At 42.2% G+C, this 22,242-nt stretch overlaps 1 protein-coding gene across 1 annotated transcript in view; it reads right to left on the bottom strand.

The window, feature by feature from the left end:
- Positions 1-328: 328 nt before the first annotated feature.
- LOC102815818 (putative RNA exonuclease NEF-sp-like) overlaps positions 329-22,242 on the bottom strand; it is a 41,628-nt gene continuing 19,714 nt past the window's right edge. Inside the window, exons 7-19 of the mRNA XM_006875965.1 lie at positions 21,439-21,554; positions 19,875-20,013; positions 19,641-19,735; positions 17,729-17,831; positions 14,002-14,105; positions 13,158-13,278; positions 7,029-7,133; positions 6,734-6,871; positions 5,554-5,646; positions 4,709-4,925; positions 4,298-4,485; positions 3,080-3,198; positions 329-410 (exon numbers count right to left, since the gene is read on the bottom strand). Of these exons, the coding sequence (XP_006876027.1) occupies positions 329-410; positions 3,080-3,198; positions 4,298-4,485; positions 4,709-4,925; positions 5,554-5,646; positions 6,734-6,871; positions 7,029-7,133; positions 13,158-13,278; positions 14,002-14,105; positions 17,729-17,831; positions 19,641-19,735; positions 19,875-20,013; positions 21,439-21,554 (1,620 nt within the window). The remainder of the gene's footprint in view (positions 411-3,079; positions 3,199-4,297; positions 4,486-4,708; positions 4,926-5,553; positions 5,647-6,733; positions 6,872-7,028; positions 7,134-13,157; positions 13,279-14,001; positions 14,106-17,728; positions 17,832-19,640; positions 19,736-19,874; positions 20,014-21,438; positions 21,555-22,242) is intronic.

Here is a 22,242-nt window from a genome sequence, read left to right as displayed (position 1 = left end):
ATTTTTTTTTTTTTTTCTATTTTCTGTTTAGCTTTAATTGTATAGCAACAGTCAATGAGGCAAGAGTCTGCCTTGGAGAAATTGGCCTCTGAACAAATTCAGTGGGGTGCCTGGTGGAGCCAGCAGCTGGGACAGCACCTGTGCACACAAACCCACTGACACACAGACTCGACATTTCCTCAGTCTCGAGGACCAGTGCTTGCATTTTAGTCCTTTATTGATGAGAATGTGTCCATGCCATAAAAAATGAACTAGGCTCTTTTGCAAGAGCTGCCTGCCCCAAGCTGCCACTGCCCATGAAGGAGGGCAGGTCAAAGTGCTGGGAGACTCACAAAGACACGGCGGCGGCAGTACTTTCCTCTTCATCTTTGATTCCCATCAGCCCTAGGCCAGAGAGCGATCCATGAGAGCTGAAACACATGAAGAGTGACGGCTTCATCCATAAGTGTGCGTGATGGCTAGAAACTAGCTAGAGGAGGTTCGGGTTTGGGGATGTGTGCTTGCGGTGTGGGGTGGAGGGAGGTTTCCTGCTGGAGATGCTTAAAGGAGAGAGAACACTGACTCAAATCCCAGTTCAGCCACTTCAGAGATGAGGGGCAAATCACACTTCTGTCAAGGGCAGATTGTCTGCACAAAGCCTCAGTTTCTCAATTATAAACCTGTAAAACAATTGCACTCCTACCTCATAGGGCTTTTGTTAGGACTGTAAACAATAATGACAACCATACACTGAGCACTTCCGACCTGCCAGGCACTGCTCTAAGTACTTTACATGCATCGCTTTGTTTAAGTCTCCACATAGCTTCTGGATGCCGGCACCCTATCTTCGTTTTCCAAATACATAGGCTCACAGACACGACAGCATGCTGAGGTCACGCTGCTGGTATGGGACAGAAGCAAGATCTCATTAATGGCCATCTGCCATCAAAGTCTTGGGAGTTTTTCTGTGGCTCATTTTACTTAAACATTTCACAGCAGCTACTATGTGCCAGGCACTGTTTTGGACTTGAGTTGGAGGGTAGACAAGGTCTCTGAAGCAAAGTAGGCAGATAGAGTAAAGATAAACACAGACCTGTCACCACCTGATATGTGAACTACCAAGCACTCACCTTCCTGGGCATGGAGGATGGGCTTTAAGGGCTGGAGTCAATAGACCAGCCCAACCAAAGCAAACTGACTGCCATCCTATCAATTCCAGTTCTCAGTGACCCTGTCGAGGGTTTCTGAGGCTGTAAATCTTTACAGAGGGAGAAAGCCTCATCTCTCTCCTGTGGAGTGGCTGGTGTTTGAATTGCCAGCCTCGTGGTTAACAGTCCAGTGCTTATCATAATGCGAAGGATCTTGGAGTCAGCTAGACCATCAGGGTTTAAATTCTGACCGTACACTTAGTTAGTAGCTGTGTGACTTTAGTTAAGCTGTTTGATCTGAGCCTTTTTCTCCACTTGTGAAGTGGAAATTCTAACAACTTCAGTTTGCACATGAAAGTACTGAAACTTATTAAAAGTCTGCTAAATTATAGCAATTTAAATCTTTTCATTAGTCAATTCAGCAGTGACCAGAGGTGCTAAGTATTATTTAAGAGCTGAATTCAGCCTCACAGTAAGAAGACTTCTCCTTTATCCTAAGGCCCTAGCTTCCCTGGGGTATCAGCTGGCATCAGACAGGGCGGGAGAGGCAGTTACACAAACTCACAGTTTTCTTGAGAAGATGCATGTTCCTGCTGCTGAGTTTGATGAGTATGACTGCAGAAGTCTGAGTGGGAGTTTAAGAGGAAGGAATAACAGCCAGCCTCCTTGTTGCAGGACCTGCTCTTTAGACTTGGCACATCTGTCTTAGAACCTTTTACGCGCCCTGTTCCCTATACGTCCCAAGCCCTCAACATGTAACCAAGGAACTGACCATGCTTTTGGGTCCCTCCAAGTTTACCGGCACAGTAAAGGATGGCTATCTAAGTCTTCTACCTGGAACCAGGAAAGGCCGTCCCCTCAGTACCCCCTTCCCTCCCTCCACTGACCATAAGGAGCCATGTACACACACATCTGCCTGCCTCCACAGCCAGGCTCCTAACCGAAAAAGCTATCTGGGCAACTTGTGGTCACTTTCCTAACTTCTTGCTGCTAGCTGATCTATAGCCTGGTTCACATACATTAATCTAACGTGGTTTTATTCTGTGGAAACACCTAGTAACTGCTTTTCAGAGACAGCAATTCTTTCAAGCAGTTCAGTAGGCAGTCCGCTTCATGAATGGCCCTGGCATGTAGGTAAGAAGGACTTTATGACAGAAAATGCATTTCTGATCCAGGCTTCGAGGCCTACTACATCAAGGGATCCTAGGGCAGGGAAAGAATCCTAGCATGTCAGAATGACCAGGAACTTTTTAGAAATAGTGCAATCCAGTAGTTTACAAACTGCTCAACAGAGCCACGCCCCTCTTGTACATTGCCCCAACCTACCCATTCATTCACTCACCCACCTACTCATTCAGATCCCATCGGTTTTGTTATTTAACATCAGTTTTCCTTTACAGAGAGGATTATACAGTGTCAAGCACTGATTCACTTCACATCCCTCTCATTTTACTCAGGGAACATTGAGACCTGCAGTGGGAAGTTGGCTTGGCCACCTTCCGCAGCCGGGGCCATGCTCCGAGCCAGCCTTGCTCCAGTATTCTGAGGTCAGAAGCAGCCACCCTAGCCCTGCTCACTCTTCAAGGTCAACACGGAGGAGAGCTGGGATGGCAGGAACACCTTCCCGGTAGGCAGGCAAAGGAGGTCAGACTTGAGCCTGGGCCTTGACATTTTAGCTCAGGTTGGGTTAGGCAGCTATTTCATGCCCCAGAAAAGCTTCCGGACCTAAGACCTCTGCCTTTACACTGGGAGCAGTTGTGTTCTTGAGGAAGTAATAATGTTGGAGCAGATCACTGTGAACTGAGACCATAATGCCTAGCAGAGCTCCCGTGGAGGCTGACAGGAGTCATGCACATGTTCAGTATGTGCCTGGATACCTATGCCATGTCCCTTCTGTAAGAACAGCTGGAGCCCAAGGACTGGGCACAAAGGGACAACCCTTCAGTTCTTACCTCTCAGTTCCTGGCAGTAGGATGAGGCAGAGCGTGCCCGGGCATAGGCTGTGGTAGAGCTTCCCAATCTTGCGTCCCCAGCGCCAGGCTGCTATCTTGGGGTGGTCCACCTTCAAGACCTGGGATCAAAGCCATGTATCAGTACTCCACCAGGGTATCCTCTGCTCACCTTGGGAGAGGCTCCAATTCGAGAGGCACAGGAGTGCAGCAAAGGTTCAGTACAAATGCCCTCATCTTATGTAAGAGCCCACACTGCGGGCTTCCCTGCTCACCACCGCAGCCCCCGGCCTCCGAGTCAGTGTAGGACCTCCTCCGGGCACGATGGCTGCTGCTTTTTCCTCCAGGTGGGTCCTGTAGGGCCCTGAGCTGGGAGCACCACATCTCTGATCAGGGCTCTCACCTGGCCTCTGCCATTAAGTATAGCTTTTGTGACTGTGAGCAAGTCATTCACCAACTCTGGTCTGGATTCCTCCTCTGCTCAGTGTGGGAGCTTTGACAGTTTCCCAAACTTTAGTCATTCACATTCAACCTTCACCATTCTACTCGTGGCCCTCGATTGGTTTGGTTTTGTAAGTGTGTCAACAACTTCTTTCTTGGCCTTTTCCAAGCAATACTATCTATGAAAAATAAATAACCTGTAGTTCCAAGGGGTTGTTGCCTATTTTAATGAGTGTTAGAAAAAAAAAACAAGTCCTTAACTATCGATGGATCAGCCAGGTGGCAGCATTGATGGCGTCAAGTGTGGCAGCGGTAGTGAGGTTGGCCCAGGATCGGACATTGTTTCATTCTGCTGTGCATGGGGTCGCTATGAGTCGGTTCCGACTCGATGGCACCTAACAACAACATTACTATCAAAAAAATAATAATAAAATAAGTCCATCTGTGACCACCAAAAGTAATCCTGTGTGTGTACCACACGTGGGGAAACCCTAGACTCGACCATAAAGACTAGTCCAGCTCTCTGACCTCCTGCATCAGTCCCTCAAAGTTTCTTAGAAACCTACCAAAAGAATTAAAAGCTTGACTTCAGTAGACAGGAAGGGTCAAGAGTATGAGACACCTGGGAGAAAGATCGAAGTAGCCAGGGTTGGAGAAGATGGAAAATGAAAGACGGGTCAGACAGCAAGAGACTGAGGCCCAAGTGTCACTAAGCAGAACAAGTCCAGAGCCAGCCTAGCAGAGCTGTTGCCTTTCCTGTCTGACACTCATCCAACTCACCTGTAAGGCTTGCTTCTCTGAGGGTGGAGGTAAGACACGAAGTCCTGGAGGTCTTCTGGACTCAGGAGGCAAGCCCCTGAGCCAGGAGTGGAGGTGCCTGGGGGTCAGTGCATGTCTGCCTTTCAGTTTCCAGTCCTCGTCTGTGAGAATGTCGAGGGCCCTCTGGGCACTGTCCAAAGTTCTGAATTCTGAAAGCAGAATACCCCCACCTTGTGTTATTGAAGTCCAAGAAAGTAGGTCACCATCCAAGCTGGCACCTGGCCAGGGCCAAGACAGAAGGACAGAAGCAGGAGCTGCTGCCCTGGTCCAGCCTAGGAGCGTTTGTTTGCTGACCCTTTCCCTTCTCAGACCTCATGTGTCCACCAGTGCCAATCTCCTTCCCTCAGGCTACATTTGGCGGTATAGACTTACTTAGGAAACAGTATTTCTTGTGGTTTCCGCTCTTAAGGTCTTTAGGCAAGATCACAGCTTCCAGGCCAAGGAAAAGGTTGGACTGCTGTAATAGGTGTTCTTTGAAGGTTTCACTGACTCCAGACAGGTAAATAGTTCCTTCGTTCTCAGAATCTTGTTCCAGTTCATTCACAAGGGTCTCACAGTCGAGGGTGAGCTCTGTTACAGGCCTCTGCACCTAACCCAGAAGCCAAGGTATTAGTGGGCATCACTTCAACCCCCTCCACCTCTGCATACTAGCTGGAGTCCTTGGGAAAATAAGTTTGCAGTTTCCTCATTTATAAAATGAGGACAATGATAACTGGTTTACCTTGGTGGAGACTAGACACATAGGTAGATAAAAATAGACGTATTTACTTTCATGTAAGTACATTCTCCCTCTTTCTCTCCCTGTCCCAAATATTAAAAACCCATTTTCTGCCTCCAACCCCCAATGAAATTCTGTTTACTTAGGTAAGAAACTTCAAAATACTACCACTTGGTCCCCTTGAAAGTTGAGAGAAAGGGTTACCACAAAGAACCACCCAAAATCAGCCTGTGGACCCTGAGTAGTGACAAACAGTAACGGGAAGAGCCCAAATTAGCCTTGGTGTACTTTGACAAAAGCAAAAGCTGTCAAGACTTCGGTGCCTGGACGTTAGGAGACTCTCAGGCCTGGCTAGAAACTTTCCATACTAGAAGTCTTGTGTCTGAGGGGGCCTCTCTAGGCTGTGTCCTATATGTCTTGAGACTGTAAATACAGGCTGTGTGGGGCTAAGGCTGAGAGAAGGGTGATTTTTTGGTATGTCTATTTCTGGTCACCCTACCTTGATAGAGATACCTTCTATCAGAGCACCATTCAAGGTCTCTATGGCCAGCTGGGCAGCTTCCAGGACTTCATACTGGACACAGAGATGAGGCTGCAGAAAGAACAAGGTCCCCTCACCTTTGCTTTCCAAGCTCAAACTGCTGGAGTAGGAGCTGGGGGCAGGTCATGGCCTACAACACCTAAAGCCACCAGAATGGATGCCCCTTACTATGCTGGCTAAACAATGAGTGCAGACTGCTTCATGGTGGAATTCACTTTTAGTGGAATCTAAGGTTCAGGACCTTTCCTAAGATAATAATAACCTTTACATGTCATTAAAAATGGAAGCCCTCTCTCCCTGGGTGGTGTGGGGATAAGTAACAGCAAATTCTTGACTATCCAACTTGTTTTTCCTAATATTTCTTAGGAGTCATCAAAGGCTGTGTCATTACTGAAAGCTACAGGTAGAGATTTGCATTTGTCTTTGTTGTTAGTTTAATCTTAGACAGGCAGCTTTGCTACAAGCTCAGGGAGCTAAGGTCTCCCATTGAATAGGTCACATCTTTGTGATCCACAAATGCCCGGATATCCAGTCACCGGCGTTTACCCTTTCTGGGCTTGAGTATACTCTTTTCTAAAGTGGCCTCCTTTCATCTGTAAGGTAGAACTTTTCTGTTCAACAGCACTGCTTGCTGCTCCTTTTCTACTTAATGCTTCCCTTGGAGACAATCATTCTTTGTGCTTATCTGAGTCATAGGATCACCATGGAGAGAAAACCTTCCCATAATCCTCCTCCTGTATCGTAACCCATCTAGGAGCTACTTGGATGCAAAGCCCTACATGGAAACTATTACTGTTTTTGAAACAGTATTTTATCACTTAAATCTGAGGACACAGTCAGAAGATCAGTAGGCTACATCCAATTAGTAAACATACTTTGTGTCTGGTCTACATAATGCTTATGAAAACTAGAGCCGGCATAGATATGAAAGTTGGCAGATTTCTCAATTCCCTTTCAAAGTTAAATGGGCTGGCAATACTTGGTGGTCAACATTTGCCCCTGTCAGACAGAGCCTAGCTCACACTGCAGTTGGTAATAGTCAAGCTCATTTAATTAAGATTCTATATGGTTCTTGTAAACATCTAAGTTTCTTGCAGTAATCTAGATGGTCAAAATCTGTGTTTTCTGGTCTCCTTACCTGGTGAGTTTCAAGAACAAGAGTCATTGATCTAACTGGGCCAAAGCTCTTAAACACCCTCTTCAGAGCCTTAAGGTTGCAATTTTTGTTAAATGGTCCAACATAGACAGTTGACATCTCTGACCACTTGACCCTCATCTACAGGGAAAACAACAGAACATACTGAGAAAGTTCAAGTAAAAAGAGAAACAAAGAAAAACTCTGGAGATATACACAACAAATGTATTACTTCCTGAAATAGGGACAGATTATAAGAGTAATTAAATAAATTACCCAGCAGAACCCAGCCACTCACCCTTTTGTTCATCTCCTCAGTGAGGCTGGGGGAAAATGGCTCAAAAGAGAACTGGACAATGCTGAAGGGAAACAGGGGGATTTCCACTCTGGCCTGTTCTAGAACCTGTGGAGAACACAGCCCGGATGAGCTACTGTGACTCCAGGAAGTGAGCCACGTAATAGAAAGGAAGTTGTCGTTTTAGCTCTACTGAAAAGCATTATGGGGCTGACTTCCAGCTCCGGAGAAAACCGGTGACACTGCAGAGCCTCCCCCAAAATTATCCTGAGTAGACAATAAGCACGTGTGACCCGTACGTGGCTGCTAAAGCCTTGCAAGTACTTCTAATTAGGGGCTTACATTCCAACAGAGCTCCCCCATGGCACACTGCTACACATTGGTGAGGACACACAACATGGAAGAAGTTCTCTGTGAGAAAGTATAAAGGGATATGGAAAACTTAGATGAAGCCCAAAATCACTCCCAGAGAAAGTCTAATTCATGCCATAATAATGAACACAAGCCAAAGCTTTGCCATACCACAGCACCTGACAACCTCAGAAAGCAGTGCTTCTAGGGAATGGACGACAACCACATCATTACCTAACTGTTAAATGTCATCATTATACAATTTCCAAACCACCGAGAGTCAGGGCCTAGCCACGCTACACTCATTGATCACAGCCAGTGCTACTCTTGCCTCACACCTGGCATTTGTTGCTGCCAGATATGTGTTCATGTGCAAAATAGTTGGATAGTAGAATTTTTTTTTTAACTACTGTCCTAAATGTGAAATGTTGGTAACGAGGTAGCTGATAAGTGGTAAGTGTGATCCATTGCATAGATTATGACCCTTGGAGACAGTGCCGTTTAGAGAAAGAAGGAAATAAGGGGGAAATTAAGGAACCAGCAGAAAGGAAAGAGAAATAACACACCTGACAACCCCTCCCAACAACAGCAGCATACACAGCCCTCCTCCTCAACACTACAACACCATTCTTAAAAAGACCAGGAGAGAAGAAACTGCGGTGAAAGGCAAAACAACAGAAGAGGGCCTTGTAACTGAAAACTCTGTTCAAAAATTGAATAAAAATTTAAAAAAACAGTAAAAACACGAAAGAACTACAAAATAAAAAAGCAAAGAGAATCAAAGCACTTCAGCTGATGAAAATTCCCCCCAAAATCAATGATGGAGCTGAAGCAAAACTGTTATCATTATTTGCAGTTCAATTTGTGGTTATGAAATCAAGCATTTGGGGATATGAATAATTTAAATGAGAAAGAAAAATAAAACTAAGAACAGAAGATGGATTACAAGGTATCAAGAAAGAACAGATTCATTGAAAAAAAATCAGGGGAAAAAAATCTCAGAGAAAAACAAAAATTAGATGAAGAAGATTAGACGGAGAAGAACTGAAATGGAAGACAGTCAAAGGAGGGCCGACATGCAAGGGAGTTTCAGAAAGATCCTGGAAAAACTCTATTATCTTTTCACTCCATTTTTCATTAACTTTTTAAAGCTGCCTTGTACATATGTAATTGAAATTTGTGAGGAAGAAAAAACAATGGAACCAAATGAATATTTGAAAATATAATTCAAGAAAACATTCTGGAAACAAAAAAAGACCAGAATCTATACTATATATTAGAAGGGCTACTGGGCTTCAGGAAAAATTAACTTGAAATGATCAACTCTTGAGACACAGCTTAGTAAGAGACTTTTAATACAAAGGGAAAAAAATTCTCAGGCCCTCTAGGCATTAAGAAGACATAACTTTTAATGCCAAGAGAATTACACTGTCATTGAACAAAAACAACTTACAAGGACTTCACCTCCAACCAAGATGGAGTAAAGCAAACCAGGAACAGAAGAAAGCTTCTAGAACCTCAGAAAGGGGGTCTATTTAAAAAACAAAAACAACAAAAGAGTTCCTGCTAGCATCATGATTAATGGTATGAGATTGAGTACATTTCCCCCTAAGATCAGGCACAAGCCAAGAATGTCTGCTCTCACCTTCTAGTCCTATTTTGTGAAGTGTTTTTTGTCATGAACGGATGTTTGAGTGTGTTAAATGCCTTTTCTACATGAATCAATATGTGGGTCTTTATAGATCCACTACCATTTAACACTGTTCTGGAAGCATTCACCAAAGCTTTTAGACAAAAAAAAATAGATGATAATATTTGGAAAAAAAGACATTTGTAAGTGGTGTACATACACACTGAAATACTATGCTCATCCTGATTTAATTTCTAGGATGAAGTCAATGCTCATACTGATTTAATTTCTAGGATCGACTGTCACAGGAAAAAAAAAAAAAAACAATCGCAAATGTCATCTTCTGTGTAAGAAAAAGAAAATCTCAAATTAATAACCTGACTTTCCAACTTGAGGAACTAGAAAAAGAAAAGTGAACTGAGCCCAAAATTATTAGGAGGAAAGAACCAACCAAAATCAGAAACAAAACAAATAGGGAACAGAGTGTCAACAACACCCGAAGTTGGCTTTTAGAAGAGATCAATGAAACTGACAAATGTTATCTACACTAAAAGGGAAAAAAGAAAAAATGCAAATAACTGAAATCAGAAATAAAAGTGAAGGCATTGCAGCTGGCCCTACAGAAATAAAAAGGTTCATAAAAGAATACTAAAAGCTCCATACAGTAAGTTAGATGAAATGACAAATTCCTAGAAACACATAAACTACCTAATTGACTCAAGAAGAATAGAAAGTCTCAACAGACCCATAACACGTGAAGAGATTAAATCAGTAATCAATGCTCCCCACCCCCCAGCGGCCCCCAACAACAGTAGAGTCCTGGAATATATGGCTTTACTGGGGAATTTTACCAAACATTTAATGAATTACTCTCATTCTATGAGAGTCCCTGATAGCAAAAAACGTGGAAGCAGGGACTCATTTTGGCATCATTCACAACAGCTGAAAGGTAGAGATACAAGTGTCCATCAAAAGATGAATGCATAAATGAAATATGGTATGTCCACACAATGGAATCTGATTCAACCATAGAAATGAAGTTCTGTGCAGGCCACAACATGGTGAATCTGGAAACCATTATCCTGAGTAAGGTTAAGTCAGTGCAAAATGAAAAGTACTGTCTGATCGCACTTATGTGACATAAGCAAATATATGAAGGGACTTCCACTGCACCACTGAAGCTCCTTAAACAAATAGATACCAAGAAACCATAACCACTGCCAACAAGTTGATTCTGACTCAGTGTCCCTGAATAGTGTTTCCAAGAATGTAAATCTTTACAGAAGCAGAGCGCCTCATCTTTCTCACTTGAACAGCTGACCTTACAGTTAGCAGCCCAGTGCCAAACTCACAGTGATACCAGGGCTCCTAGAAACCAAAAATTCTTAGTGGTTACCAGTGGTGAAAGGAGGGAGAGAGGGGGAGTTTTTGCTTAGAGGTAGGGAATTTATATGAATGGTGCTGGAATAATTGGAAAAAGATGGTGAGAATGGTTGTACAGTTTCATAATTTTCAGAAAATCAAGGTCATTGAATTATATGTCTAGAAATGCTTGGAATAAAGAGAAATGAAGTCCTAATACAATGTGGAGGGACCTTGAAAACATGCATGAACAAGTCAGACACAAAAGGGCATACTGCCTAACCCCACTTATATGAAACATCCAGAAGAAGCAAATGTAGAGAAAGCAAGGTTTAGGAGTGGTTTCCAGGAGCCCGTGGGTGAGGCAAATGAAGGTGTTACTTAAAGGTACTGAGTTGTTGTCCGGGGTGATGAAAACCTTCTGGAAATGGGTATTGGTGATGGTGGCACAACCTGGCGACCATAATTAATGGTACTGAGTTGTAGATAAAGAAACAGTTCATTGGCAATTGTTTGTTAGATAGAATATAATTCACCACAATAAAAATTTGTAAAGAGAAATAAAATATATACAACAGGAAACATCAAAGTTATTAACTTACAAGAGGTGAGGAGCTGGAGAAGCAAGTCTGAGAGGGACTGATACTTCTCTGAGTTTCCTGTGTGTATGGTTTTGCCTTTATAATTTTATGTTAATGTTCTATACATCAAAAATATTAAGTCAACATAAAAGGAAAACAAACAAACTAGAACTGAAAGCAAACTAAAATGGGGAATGAGGGAAAGAAAATAAGAACTCTGTATTTTTTGCTGTCATTAAGTGCCATCAAGTCAATTCTGACTCATAGCAACCCTATATAGGGCTTCCAAGGAGCGGCAGGTGGGTTTGAGCCGCCCCTGTACCAATTAGTTGAAATAGACAGTATTGGTTAGACAAAATTCCTAAAATTTCTGTGTACGTATATAAGTGTAAACAGAGTCCCTGGGTGGTGCAAATGGTTAACTGTGCCCAGCAACTAACCTAAAGTTTGAAAGTTAGAAACTACCCTGGAAGAAAGGCCTGGTAATCAACTAAAAATTCAGCCACTGAAAACACCGTGGAGGTCTTAAAAGCTGGTAAGCAGCCATCTAAAGTGTAACTATTGGTCTCTCCCCATCTGGAGCAAAGAAGGGTGAAGAAAATCGAAGACACATGGAACTAATGGATTACGAACATTAAATCCAAACGGTGCATAGCTACCATAACACCAAATACTCTGAAAGGAATCACACTGAAAGATCTTGGGTAGAGTGGGAGAAAAGTGGGGAAGACAACTCAGAATCACACAGAAGATCAGGCGTACTGGTCAGATAGACAATAGGAGCCCTGACAACGGCCCTTCAGGTCTAGAACTGAGCTCACCTCCATGGCTCCATTTCCAGCCAAACAACAGACACGTTTATAAAGGAGACAACAGCATTCCTTAGGATAATCAAACATTTGAGCTCAGAAAGGCAACATTTATCCATAGAGAGTTCACAAGAGTTCGGAAAGGAGGAGGAATGGAAACGGGAAACACAAGGGAGGAAGTGGGAGGAGGGACGCTACACTTGTGGGGATTGCAATCAATGACATGAAACAAAATGTGTATGAATTGTTGAATGGAACTAATCTGTTCTATAGATGTTCACCCAGTTTACAATAAAAAGTTTAAAACAAAACCAGATAAATAAATCCCATGGGGCACAGTTCTAGTCTGACATCTTTGGGGTCACCATAAGTTGGAATCAATATAACTGCAATGTGTATGGTATGTGTGTGTACATATATATATGAATACATGTATATATGTGTGTGTGTGTGTGTGCATGTATCTTCTATTCCTGCTAGAAGGGTCTAGAAACAAAGATACCCCAATAACAATATTCATATTTCACACCCATATTTTGGTCTCTAAAGACATGCCTGAACATTTTGAGTAAGAATGTGATCAAGAGGAGACAACGTAAAATCCAAAATGAGGATCATTCTGTTACAGAAAAAAGAGGGAAATACATTATGAGAAACAACAATATCATGAAAGACAAAGGCTGAGGACTGTTCCAGATGAAAGGAGGTGGAAATACACACGAAAGTATTTAGAGGCAAAAGACCATGATGTGTGCAGCTGTTTCTCAAAAATAACATGTCAGAGAGAGAGAGAGAAACATGCACACACTCAAATAATAATTCATTAATGCTGGGGCAGAGCATTACCAACAGGTGAATCTAAAATGAAGAGATGTAGATATTCTAACATTCATGCAAGTTTTCTGTAAGTCTGAAATTATTTCCAAATAAAATGTTTTAAAAAAACCCAACAACATGGTTCTTCGAGACAAGATCACACTGTAAGTTTATGCTTTGATTCACCCACTGTGTTTCCATATACAGTAATGAGAGAGAGAATATAAAAGAGTAAAGCAGAAGCTATAATAGCAGGCTTACAGTCAAGGGGACCATCTTCAGGAACCAAGCACAGAACAGAAATTCAAAGTAGGGGACAGCATTAAAGCCACTGCCTGCTGGCTCAGGAACCTCCACTATTCGTGACTGCATGAGCTGCTAGTTCTGCTCCTATTGGGTAGCTGGAACTAAAAGTGTTGCATACAAAATGCCAGTCAGAAGCTAGACTTGCTCATTATGGCCAGCTTGCTGCTGATAAAAACAAATCTTTCAGCTTACATGGGGTACAAAGGGACAACCTTTCGGTGCAAAGGCCTCCCCTCTGTTCTGAATGTAACCTGCAAAGGGACAACAGGCCACTCACCTCTTTATTTGAAAGGCACTTAATACTTCGACAGTTTCTGGAAGAAGAAAGTTCACTAGCATCTGTCTCCCGGGTCAAGAAAAGGAGTTTCTGACCCAATGAGTCCAAGCATTCTAAAACACTGGAGAGGATTAGAGAAGATCAAGGTAAGAAGTACAACAGTTTTCTACAGCCCAAAAGTTATTTCTCTACACCTGCCCTATCCAATATGGCAGCCACGGGTAACATGTGGCTAGTTAATTTTTTAAACATTTAAAGTTCCATTTCTCAGTTACACTAGTCACATCTGCTTAGTGGCTACCATATTGGACAGCTGAGATACTGGACATTTCCATCATCACAGATACTTGGAGAGTGGCAGTCTATAGTTAGGGAGAGGGACAAGCATATCCAAACCACTGTCAAAACTTAGAGCAAGGATCTGATCTATTTGTCATGGTCTGTGCAAGGCATCATTTTCAGACCGCTCACTAAGACAAATAAGTAGATACACAAATTTGCTAATTTTAAATTTAGCATGTTGTTAAGTGCTGTCAAGTTGGTTCAGACTCACAGGGACCCTATATAGGGTTTCTGAGGAGACTGGTAGGTTTGAATTACTGACCTTGTGGTTAGAAGTTCAGTGCTTATCCTATAATAACACACTAGGACTCCTAATTTAAGACAGAAGATGATATTTTGCCCCATGGTTTTTGTGATAGAAGAATGTTACTCATATTTTTGTAAAACATTTCTCAGTTCTCAAAACGGGGAAGAAAACCAACATCCCAGGTTTTGTTGTTAAATAAAAAACTAGATAGATACACATTTGCCTGTGCACTTGTTTAGGATGAAAAATTACTACCTTGTGTTTCGCTGTTGACCAACTTCTGTTGTATTTTTTTGCTCTTGGCCTGCTGTTTGCAATTCCTGGTGACTAGCAAGTGCCTCCAGATTTAGTCCTGCAATCTTGAAAATAAAGTAGTCAAACCCTCTAATTTCTCACAGAGCATTTGAGATAAAAAACAAAACATAATAAAAAACTAAAAGAAAAAATCCAGACAAGTGGTGTTAGCTGCTTCTTTACACAATGACTTTGCCATTGCCAAAACTCCCAAGCTGGCGTCAATAGTTACCAGACGGTTTCTAGCTGCTTAGCTAAGAATGGCAATCTGTTACCAGCTGCTGGTGTTGTTACATGAATATGGGGATGTGAATTTTGGTCCACTGCTCACTCCATAGTCATTTAAAATTTATTCCTCAGCAGATTTACAAGGTTTGGAACTGATAAAAGGCTTTTACAGCAACAATAAGGTAAGTCATCTTATTGCTTTAATGTAAGAAATGCCATTGAGTATCTTTTTTTTTTTTTTTTTAATTTTTAAAACGTTTATGTTTCTCTACTAGACATACAAAGAATGCAAACCCATGAATGGCATAAAAACTTATTTTAGTTGATGTTTAATCTTCATCTTTCAGAAAATGAGAGGCCACGGGGAGTAGTGATGCAAAGATTGAGATGTAATTGTTTAAATTGCCTTCTTCTTTTAGAATCGTCTATAGTTACAGAAACACTATGAAGATAATACATTAAGAGTTTCCGTATACCCAATTTCCCCGTTATTAACACTTTACATAAGTATGGAGCATTTGTCCCACTTAATGACCCAGTATCATACACTGTTATCACCTAAAGTCCATACTTGAGATTTCCTGCGTTTTTACTTGAGAGAGATACAGTTTTCACTAGAAATCCAGTGGCAGCACGGTATCATGTAGTGAATCTCAAAACAGTTCTAGGAACCTTCCTGGCAGTTTCAGAGCCCTTTCAGGAGAGATGATGACATCATCTCCAACAACACACACACAAGAGCGACTGTAGTGGCCACCTGTCTTCAATGAAGACACACGCTAGAAATGTGAAGAATGCATAAAACAATGACCGGCTTCCTGCTCATTAAACCTGATCAGATTTAAATTCTAATACTGTAACTACTGATAGATATGACCCACATACATTAAAGCTCTCTTTGTTGTTGTTCAGTGCCATTGAGTCAGTTCTGACCTATAAGCAACTCTGTATATTCCAAAGAGCAGTTGGTGAACTTGAACCACCCACCTTGTGGTTCAAACTGACCTTGCAGTCTAGTGCATTAGCCCACCGCACTACACCGGGACTCCAAAAGCTCTCTAAGGTCCTGCAATAATTTTGAAGAGGGTAAAGGATACTAAAACAAAATGATTTTGTTGTTGTTAAGTGTCTTCAAGTCAGTTCTAACTCATAGTGACCCTGTATAGGGTTTCCATCCAAGGTTGTAAATCGTTGCTGGAGCAAAAAGCCTCATCTTTCTCCTGTGGAGCAGCTGGTAGACTCGAACTGCAGACCTTGTAGTTTGCAGTCCAGTGTTTATCCTACAGAGCCTCCACTCTCCCAAAAATATTTTCAGAACCTCTGATCTAGTGGCTTAGAACAGGGGTTGGCAAACGTCAGTCCTTGGTCAAATTGGGCCTACTGCCTATTTATATATATATAAAGTTTGTATTGGAACTCAGCTGCCCCATTCATTGACATATTATCTATGATAATTTTTATACTACAATAGTAAGTTGAGTTGTTGCAATACACTATTGTCCATAAAATTAAAATATTTACTATCTAGCCTTTACAGAAAAAATTCACTGGTCCCTGGTGCAGAGCATTGGAAGACAGACTTGAATCGGACAGGCTTGGCCTTGAACCCTAGGTTCCACTCTGTCTAGCTGTGGATCCCCAGATACATGAACTAACCTTGGAAAACCTCAGAGGCCTCACAAATAAAATCAGGATGATGATAGTTTCTGAGGTTGCTGTAAGGATTAAATCAGATAATGTATAAAAAGCATCTTAGCACAGATCACTTATTTAGAGCTTAAAAAATGGTGGCTACTATTATTTACATACCCAATGAGATTGTTGGAACATTTTTCTACGATCACAAAACAACGTAAAACACTATTCCGGCTGATGATTATTGTTACCCTCTGTGGACTACAATTTATACATAATGGAGTCATAGTGGAATGTTATTGTGCAATGGGATAGTCTGATATCTTAGAATTCATTGTAATAAAGTCCGAAAAGAACATAGTTTCTAATTTGATGAACTTGACCTACACCTATGGATACAGTAGCTCAAAAGAGGGACCAAATCTTTACAGCGAGAATCATTCCCACCCCCTCGATATACACGGTAGACAGGGATGGGCAACTTAGACACTAGCTATCCAAAATGGAGGTGGGGGGGGATGTTACAAAGGCAAGAAGTAACTGGCTTACAAGCTTTCAAGAGGGAGCCAAGATCCAGAGGGTACGGAGGAAGGTAGAATCTCCACTGAGTAGTATCCAATCTGTCTGGGTGGGGCTAATGAAAGGAGATGGGGATAGGATTCTTGTGGTACAATAGTGAATAATTGTTATCAGGACTGACTGTGAGGGTTGGAAATGTAAAGATAGATGTTTTGCAGCACAAGGAGGGGAGTGATTGACTTTGCAGTCCAGGAGCGGAGGTCCCTGGAACCATCAAGGGAGAAGAGAGGAGTGCGGGACCCTACTCAAAGAAACAGTGACGCCAGAGATGGAGACAGAGACAATGACGTGGAGACATGGAGTGGCTGGAAACTCTAGACTTAGAGAGGGAGAGGGGCTGTGTGCTGACGACCAGGGGGTAGGCTTGCAGGGTATACCCTTTGGTTGGTTGATGATGCATGGAGGGGATTGTAACCATGGCAATGAAAAAAAAGGAAAAGAAAAAAGATTAAATGAGCTAGAGAAAAATAAAAGGACTACATAAACTGCAAAAAAAAAACCAACAAAAAAACATAGTTTCTAACAGACCTTATCACAATATGCTGTTTTAATCTATCCATATTGAGTTGCTGTTGAAACAATCACAATTCCCCCAACTCTAAGACAGCCAAGATTCACGCAGTTTTTTTTTTAATCATTATTGCAATTACTAGCATTGGTGATAATGGTTACTACCATCAATCTGGTGCTTCATTTATTTAAGGCATTGTTTGTTGTTAAGTGCTGTCAAATTGGTTCCAACTTTATACTAAGAGCTTTATGCACAGTCGCTCATCTACCCTCACCAGTATGCCCTAAGGAGTCCTGGTGTGGCCCCGTGTAGGATAAACACAGGACTGCTACCTGCAAGGTTGGCAGTTCAAACCCACCAGCATGCTGCTCATCAGCAGCTGCTGAGAAACTCTATATAGGGTTGCTATGAGTCAGAACTGACTCAATGGCACACAACAATGACCCCGAAAATGGGGTTTCCATTTTACAGATCTAAACTAAAGGCCAGAGAAACTGCCTAAGATTACACAGCAAGAAATTGTACTGCCTTTATTGAAAACCAACTGGGCCCAGCTCCAAAAACTATAAACTTCACTACTACATTATGCCAGTGAGATGGGCTTTAATTGCACATGTATTCTCAGCTCCAATCACATGCCCATTGTTTAAAGAAAGATAATAAGAAATGGTGGTCTAAGACTGCCCTGATCCCTTAATTTTTAGAAAAGCAAACACAATGGTCAAAAATACCAACCTTCTTTGGGCCATATTTAAGAAAATATCGAGCCAATTCAAGGGTTGTCCTAGCATCTTCTGTGGCATCATGACCAATCCTGTCTGGACGCTGTATATCTTTCCTGGAAAGTCAAAATAAAACTGACAGACCTGGGAGCATTTTTAATGAGCGACTCTTTCAAGCACCTCAAATGTTTAGGGTACATGTCTAATGTCGGACTCGCATCACAATATAGATCCTTTGGTCCAGCAAGGTTCCAGGCTCTGACAGAGGCTCTAAGGATGTAGAATGGTCTGCAATGACTTCGTCTGCCGCAGGCACATCGTCTGGACCAAAGGTACTCAACAAAGGCTGCCCCAGCCAGCCATGGTTTAGAGTAACCTTCCAGAAACTTTCTATTTGCATACAACTGTCTACCTGTATTTGGATGTTTTTGTAGAAATTTAGTATTGATATATCTAAATTATATATTGATATAAACTAACTCTAATCTATATTACAAGGAGCTCTGGTAGCATAGTGGTTATGAATCAGGCTGTGAACCGCAAGGTCAGCAGTTCGAAACTACCAGCTGTTCCATGTGAGAAAGATGAGGCTTTCTACTCCTGTAAGGATTTACAGCCTCGGAAACCCTGTACAGGGTCGTTATGAGTCAGAACTGACTCCAACGCACATAACAACAACAATCTCTATTACACTGATTTGAGTAAAACACCATGCTTAATAAAGTGCAGGGTTCGGTGAGGGAAAGACCCCCAACGAGATGAACACAGCGGCAGTAGCAATGGGCTATCATGTGACAGTTGTAAGGCTGGTGCAGCACTGAGCTGTGGTTCCTTCTCTTGTGCCTACGGTTGCTATGAGTTGGAATCAACTCGACAACACTTAACAACAATAAACATAAAGATGTAGGTTGTGCTCTACACTTCCATTTTATTTTCAGCAGTAGCTGCATACTGCAACATGCAGATCCATCGTGTTCTTTTGAACAACAAAGTACTCAATACTATATGCTGCCTTTGAGTTGAATGAACTCATAGCGACCCTATAGGACACAGTAGAAATGCCCCCACAGGGTTTCCCAGACAATGGGAACATGTACGGAAACAGACTACAGAGGTTTCTCCAATAAAACAGCACGCAGGTTCAAATAGCTGACCATCTGTTCACAGTCAGGTGCTTTAGCCGCTGTACCACTCAGGCTCCTGATTCAGTAGTACAGATAATCATCCAGTCTTCTAGAACATTTCCAGCTGTTTGGCTATTTTACACCATGCTATGGGTCGGACCCGACTCGACGGCACTTAACAACAACAACAACAACAACATAATAAATATCTTAGACATTTTTGTGTGTTTCTACAGAGAAGGATGTATTCAATGGAGTCCTTGTGTGGCACTGTAGGATAAGCACTGGACTGCTAACCTCAAGGTTAGTGACTCAAATCCACCAGCCATTCCTCGGAAACCCTAAACAGGGGTCACTATGAGTCAAAACCGACTCGAAGGCATTTAACAAGAACTGCAATATGTTTTGAAATGTTTGGTTAACCTTTCTATTCTTCCCGGTTTGGTTCTGTCCATCAAACCTTGGCTGTAAATTCAAATTCCTTCCTCTAGTCCCACAATTTCTCCATCCCTGAGTTATACTTTTCTCTGGAATTAGGTTTCCAAGATTCTTCAGAAACCTAACATGGAGAACAGAGATTCTGAATGTTTCATCAAATTAGATACTGGACTCCTGGCATGGCATTGTAGGGTCAGCACTGGACAGTGAACCATGAGTTCAGCAGTTCAAACCCACAAGCTGCTCCTCAGAAACACTATACAGGATCACTATGAGTTGGAACCAACTCAACAGCACTTAACACCAACAAACGATAGTATATGTGCAATTTGCTAGGACAAAATAATACACAAATAAACCTACCCCAAAACAGCTTTGGCTAAAAACTTCAGCTTAAATCTTCTGCCCTGCTCTCTGACATAGAGTAATGATGTATCAATGACATTTGGATGTATCATCTGAGGAGCAGAGAAAACAGAATCAGTAACATCCTATGATAAAGGAAAAAGCAAATGGGCTGGGGATGGATGAATCCAAGGCTTTTAATCTGAGACAAATAGAGGAGGGAAAAACCCAAGGTCTAAGCCAGAGTCTCACTTTCAGTACTCTGAGGTCCAGATCTAAAGAGTGGCCCACTACCACAGCATCAGGAGGAAGCAATGCCTTCAACTGTCTCTGTACATCTCTGAGTTTGGTCGTCACTGGATTAAGAATCTTCTTGGTGATTCCCGAGAAACTTTCAATAAAAACAGAGAAATGGACAGGCTAGGATATTAGCATGTTTTCATCTCAAAAGCCATTTACCAAAGAATAGTATGCTCATTCTAGAAAAGGTTTAAAAATAGAGAAACAAGAAGGAAACTTTAAATTATCCATAATCCCACCAAGTAGAGATCACTTTTTATATTTTAGTGAATACTAAACAGTCTTTCATATTTTTTATATAGACAAGGGAGCTTCAAAAAGTTCATGGAAAAATTCCATTATCTTTCAATTACATTTTTCCACGAATTTTTAGAAGCTCCCTCATATTTTCAAAATATACAATCATAATGCACGTGTTGCTTTAAAACATGATTTTTGTCATGTGCAAAATATCATGAGCAAGTTTTCACATCACTAAATCTACTTCAGCGCATCCTTTAAATGGAGTATTTCAACATTTCTGTTGTCATTTTTTTGCAATATTTTTTGTGACAACCTGCTTTTACATACACTTCTGCCACATGTGACTGGTTCCCTAGGAACATTCCCTAATTACCAAGACGGCTGATGTGACTATCACAACCTCCCAGTGTCCATGTAAGCACAGCTGTACACATGCAGTGCTTCACTGAAGTGTGCTTTTCCTAAAATGAACCAGGAGAGTCTGTACAATCTGAATTTATCTGAATTTACCCACAAGTCTTTGGAGAAACAGACTCAGATTTTGAGGTCCACATTCCTATTACGGGAGAACTTCATTTTATTGTCTCTTGGGACTGTGTGAGTGTCGCTGCAGATTAACCTCTCTAAGTATGACTGCCAAGTGATTTACACATTTTTAAATGAAGTCTTACCAGCAAGCAAAGCTCCAAGTGTTTGGGAGTTACTAGATATTACAATTAGGAGATTCTACAACAAGGAAGATAACATTCTAACTTAAGGTCATCAGCTAAGAGACCAACAAGGACAGTAGTTATTGCACTTGTACAATTGATATTGTACAATTTTACTATGAAAATTTAGTAATGTTTTGCCCCAGCCTTTTCTTTGATAATATGTAGGTGCATAATACCTGGAGTCCTGGTGTGGCACTGTGGGTTAATGCGCTGGATTGCAAAGTCAGTTTGAACCACAAGGTCGGCAGTTCAAGCTCACCAGCTGTTCCTGGGAAACCCTACACAGGGTTGCTATAGATCCGAACCAACTCGACGGCACTTAACAACAATACAACAATACCTGGTGCAGTGCTGTACAATAAGCACTGGACTGCTAACCAAATTGTCGGCGGTTCACACCCACCAGTTGCTCTTGGAAACCATATACAGGGTTGCTATGAGTCGGAACCAACTCAACGACACTTACCAACAACAAACAGAAGCAATGAGCTATTCCTACTAAGTCTCACTCCACCCTAGCCTGAAAGCTGTAGGAAGTGCTGGAGAGGAGGTCAGGTTACCTGGTGAGGTAGTCCACAATCCTGTTGTCAGGTTTAACCAGCTCATCCATAATGCAGCAGCCTCCTTCAGCAACCAGTGAGATGCGTGTCAACTCTCTCCCCTTGGACGTGAGGCACTGAAACATGGAAATGTCATCGGGTGGTTGAAATGCAGAAGCTGCTGCTTCCTCTCATTATTCAGACTATGCCTCACGCTGCTGGAGGCCCTGTGGGCGCTAAGCAGGCTGCTGAATCAACACAGTGCAAGTTCTGTGGGAAGGGCATGCTGGGGAGGAACAGAAATCTCATTTAGAGTACTACCTACCACTTACTACGTGTGGACTACATTTCTGGTATTATGCTTCTTGTTGTTAAGTGCTGTCAAGTTGGTTCCAACTCACAGCAACCCTGTAAAGGGTTCCTAAGGAGCTTCTGGTGGGACTAAACTGCCAACCTTGTGGCTAAGCAGCCCAGTGTTGACCCTGCAGCGCTACACCAGGACTCCAGAGTCTATGCTAAGTACCAAGAATAAATCCACGGCCATCGAGTCTATTCCAAGTCTCAGTGAGGCTGCAAATCTTTACAAGTGCAGACAGCTTCATCTTCTTTCTGTGGAGCAACTGGTGGGTTTGAACTGCCGACCTCGCCTGCAGCAAAAAGCCCAATGCCTAACCCACAGCACTACCAGGGTTCCTTAACTATTAACTAATGTTGTTGCTATTAAGTGCCGTCAAGACAGTTCTGGGGATACAAACAAGATGGCGGATCGGGTGGATGTATAGCAGAGAGCTCCGCCAACAACAACACAGAATACCCGACCAAGCA

Source organism: Chrysochloris asiatica, unplaced genomic scaffold, assembly GCF_000296735.1.
Source record: "Chrysochloris asiatica unplaced genomic scaffold, ChrAsi1.0 scaffold00348, whole genome shotgun sequence".
Lineage (NCBI taxonomy): Eukaryota > Metazoa > Chordata > Mammalia > Afrosoricida > Chrysochloridae > Chrysochloris > Chrysochloris asiatica.
The sequence above is the reverse complement of the archived record's forward strand: the minus strand, read 5'-3'. Positions and strand labels throughout refer to the sequence as shown.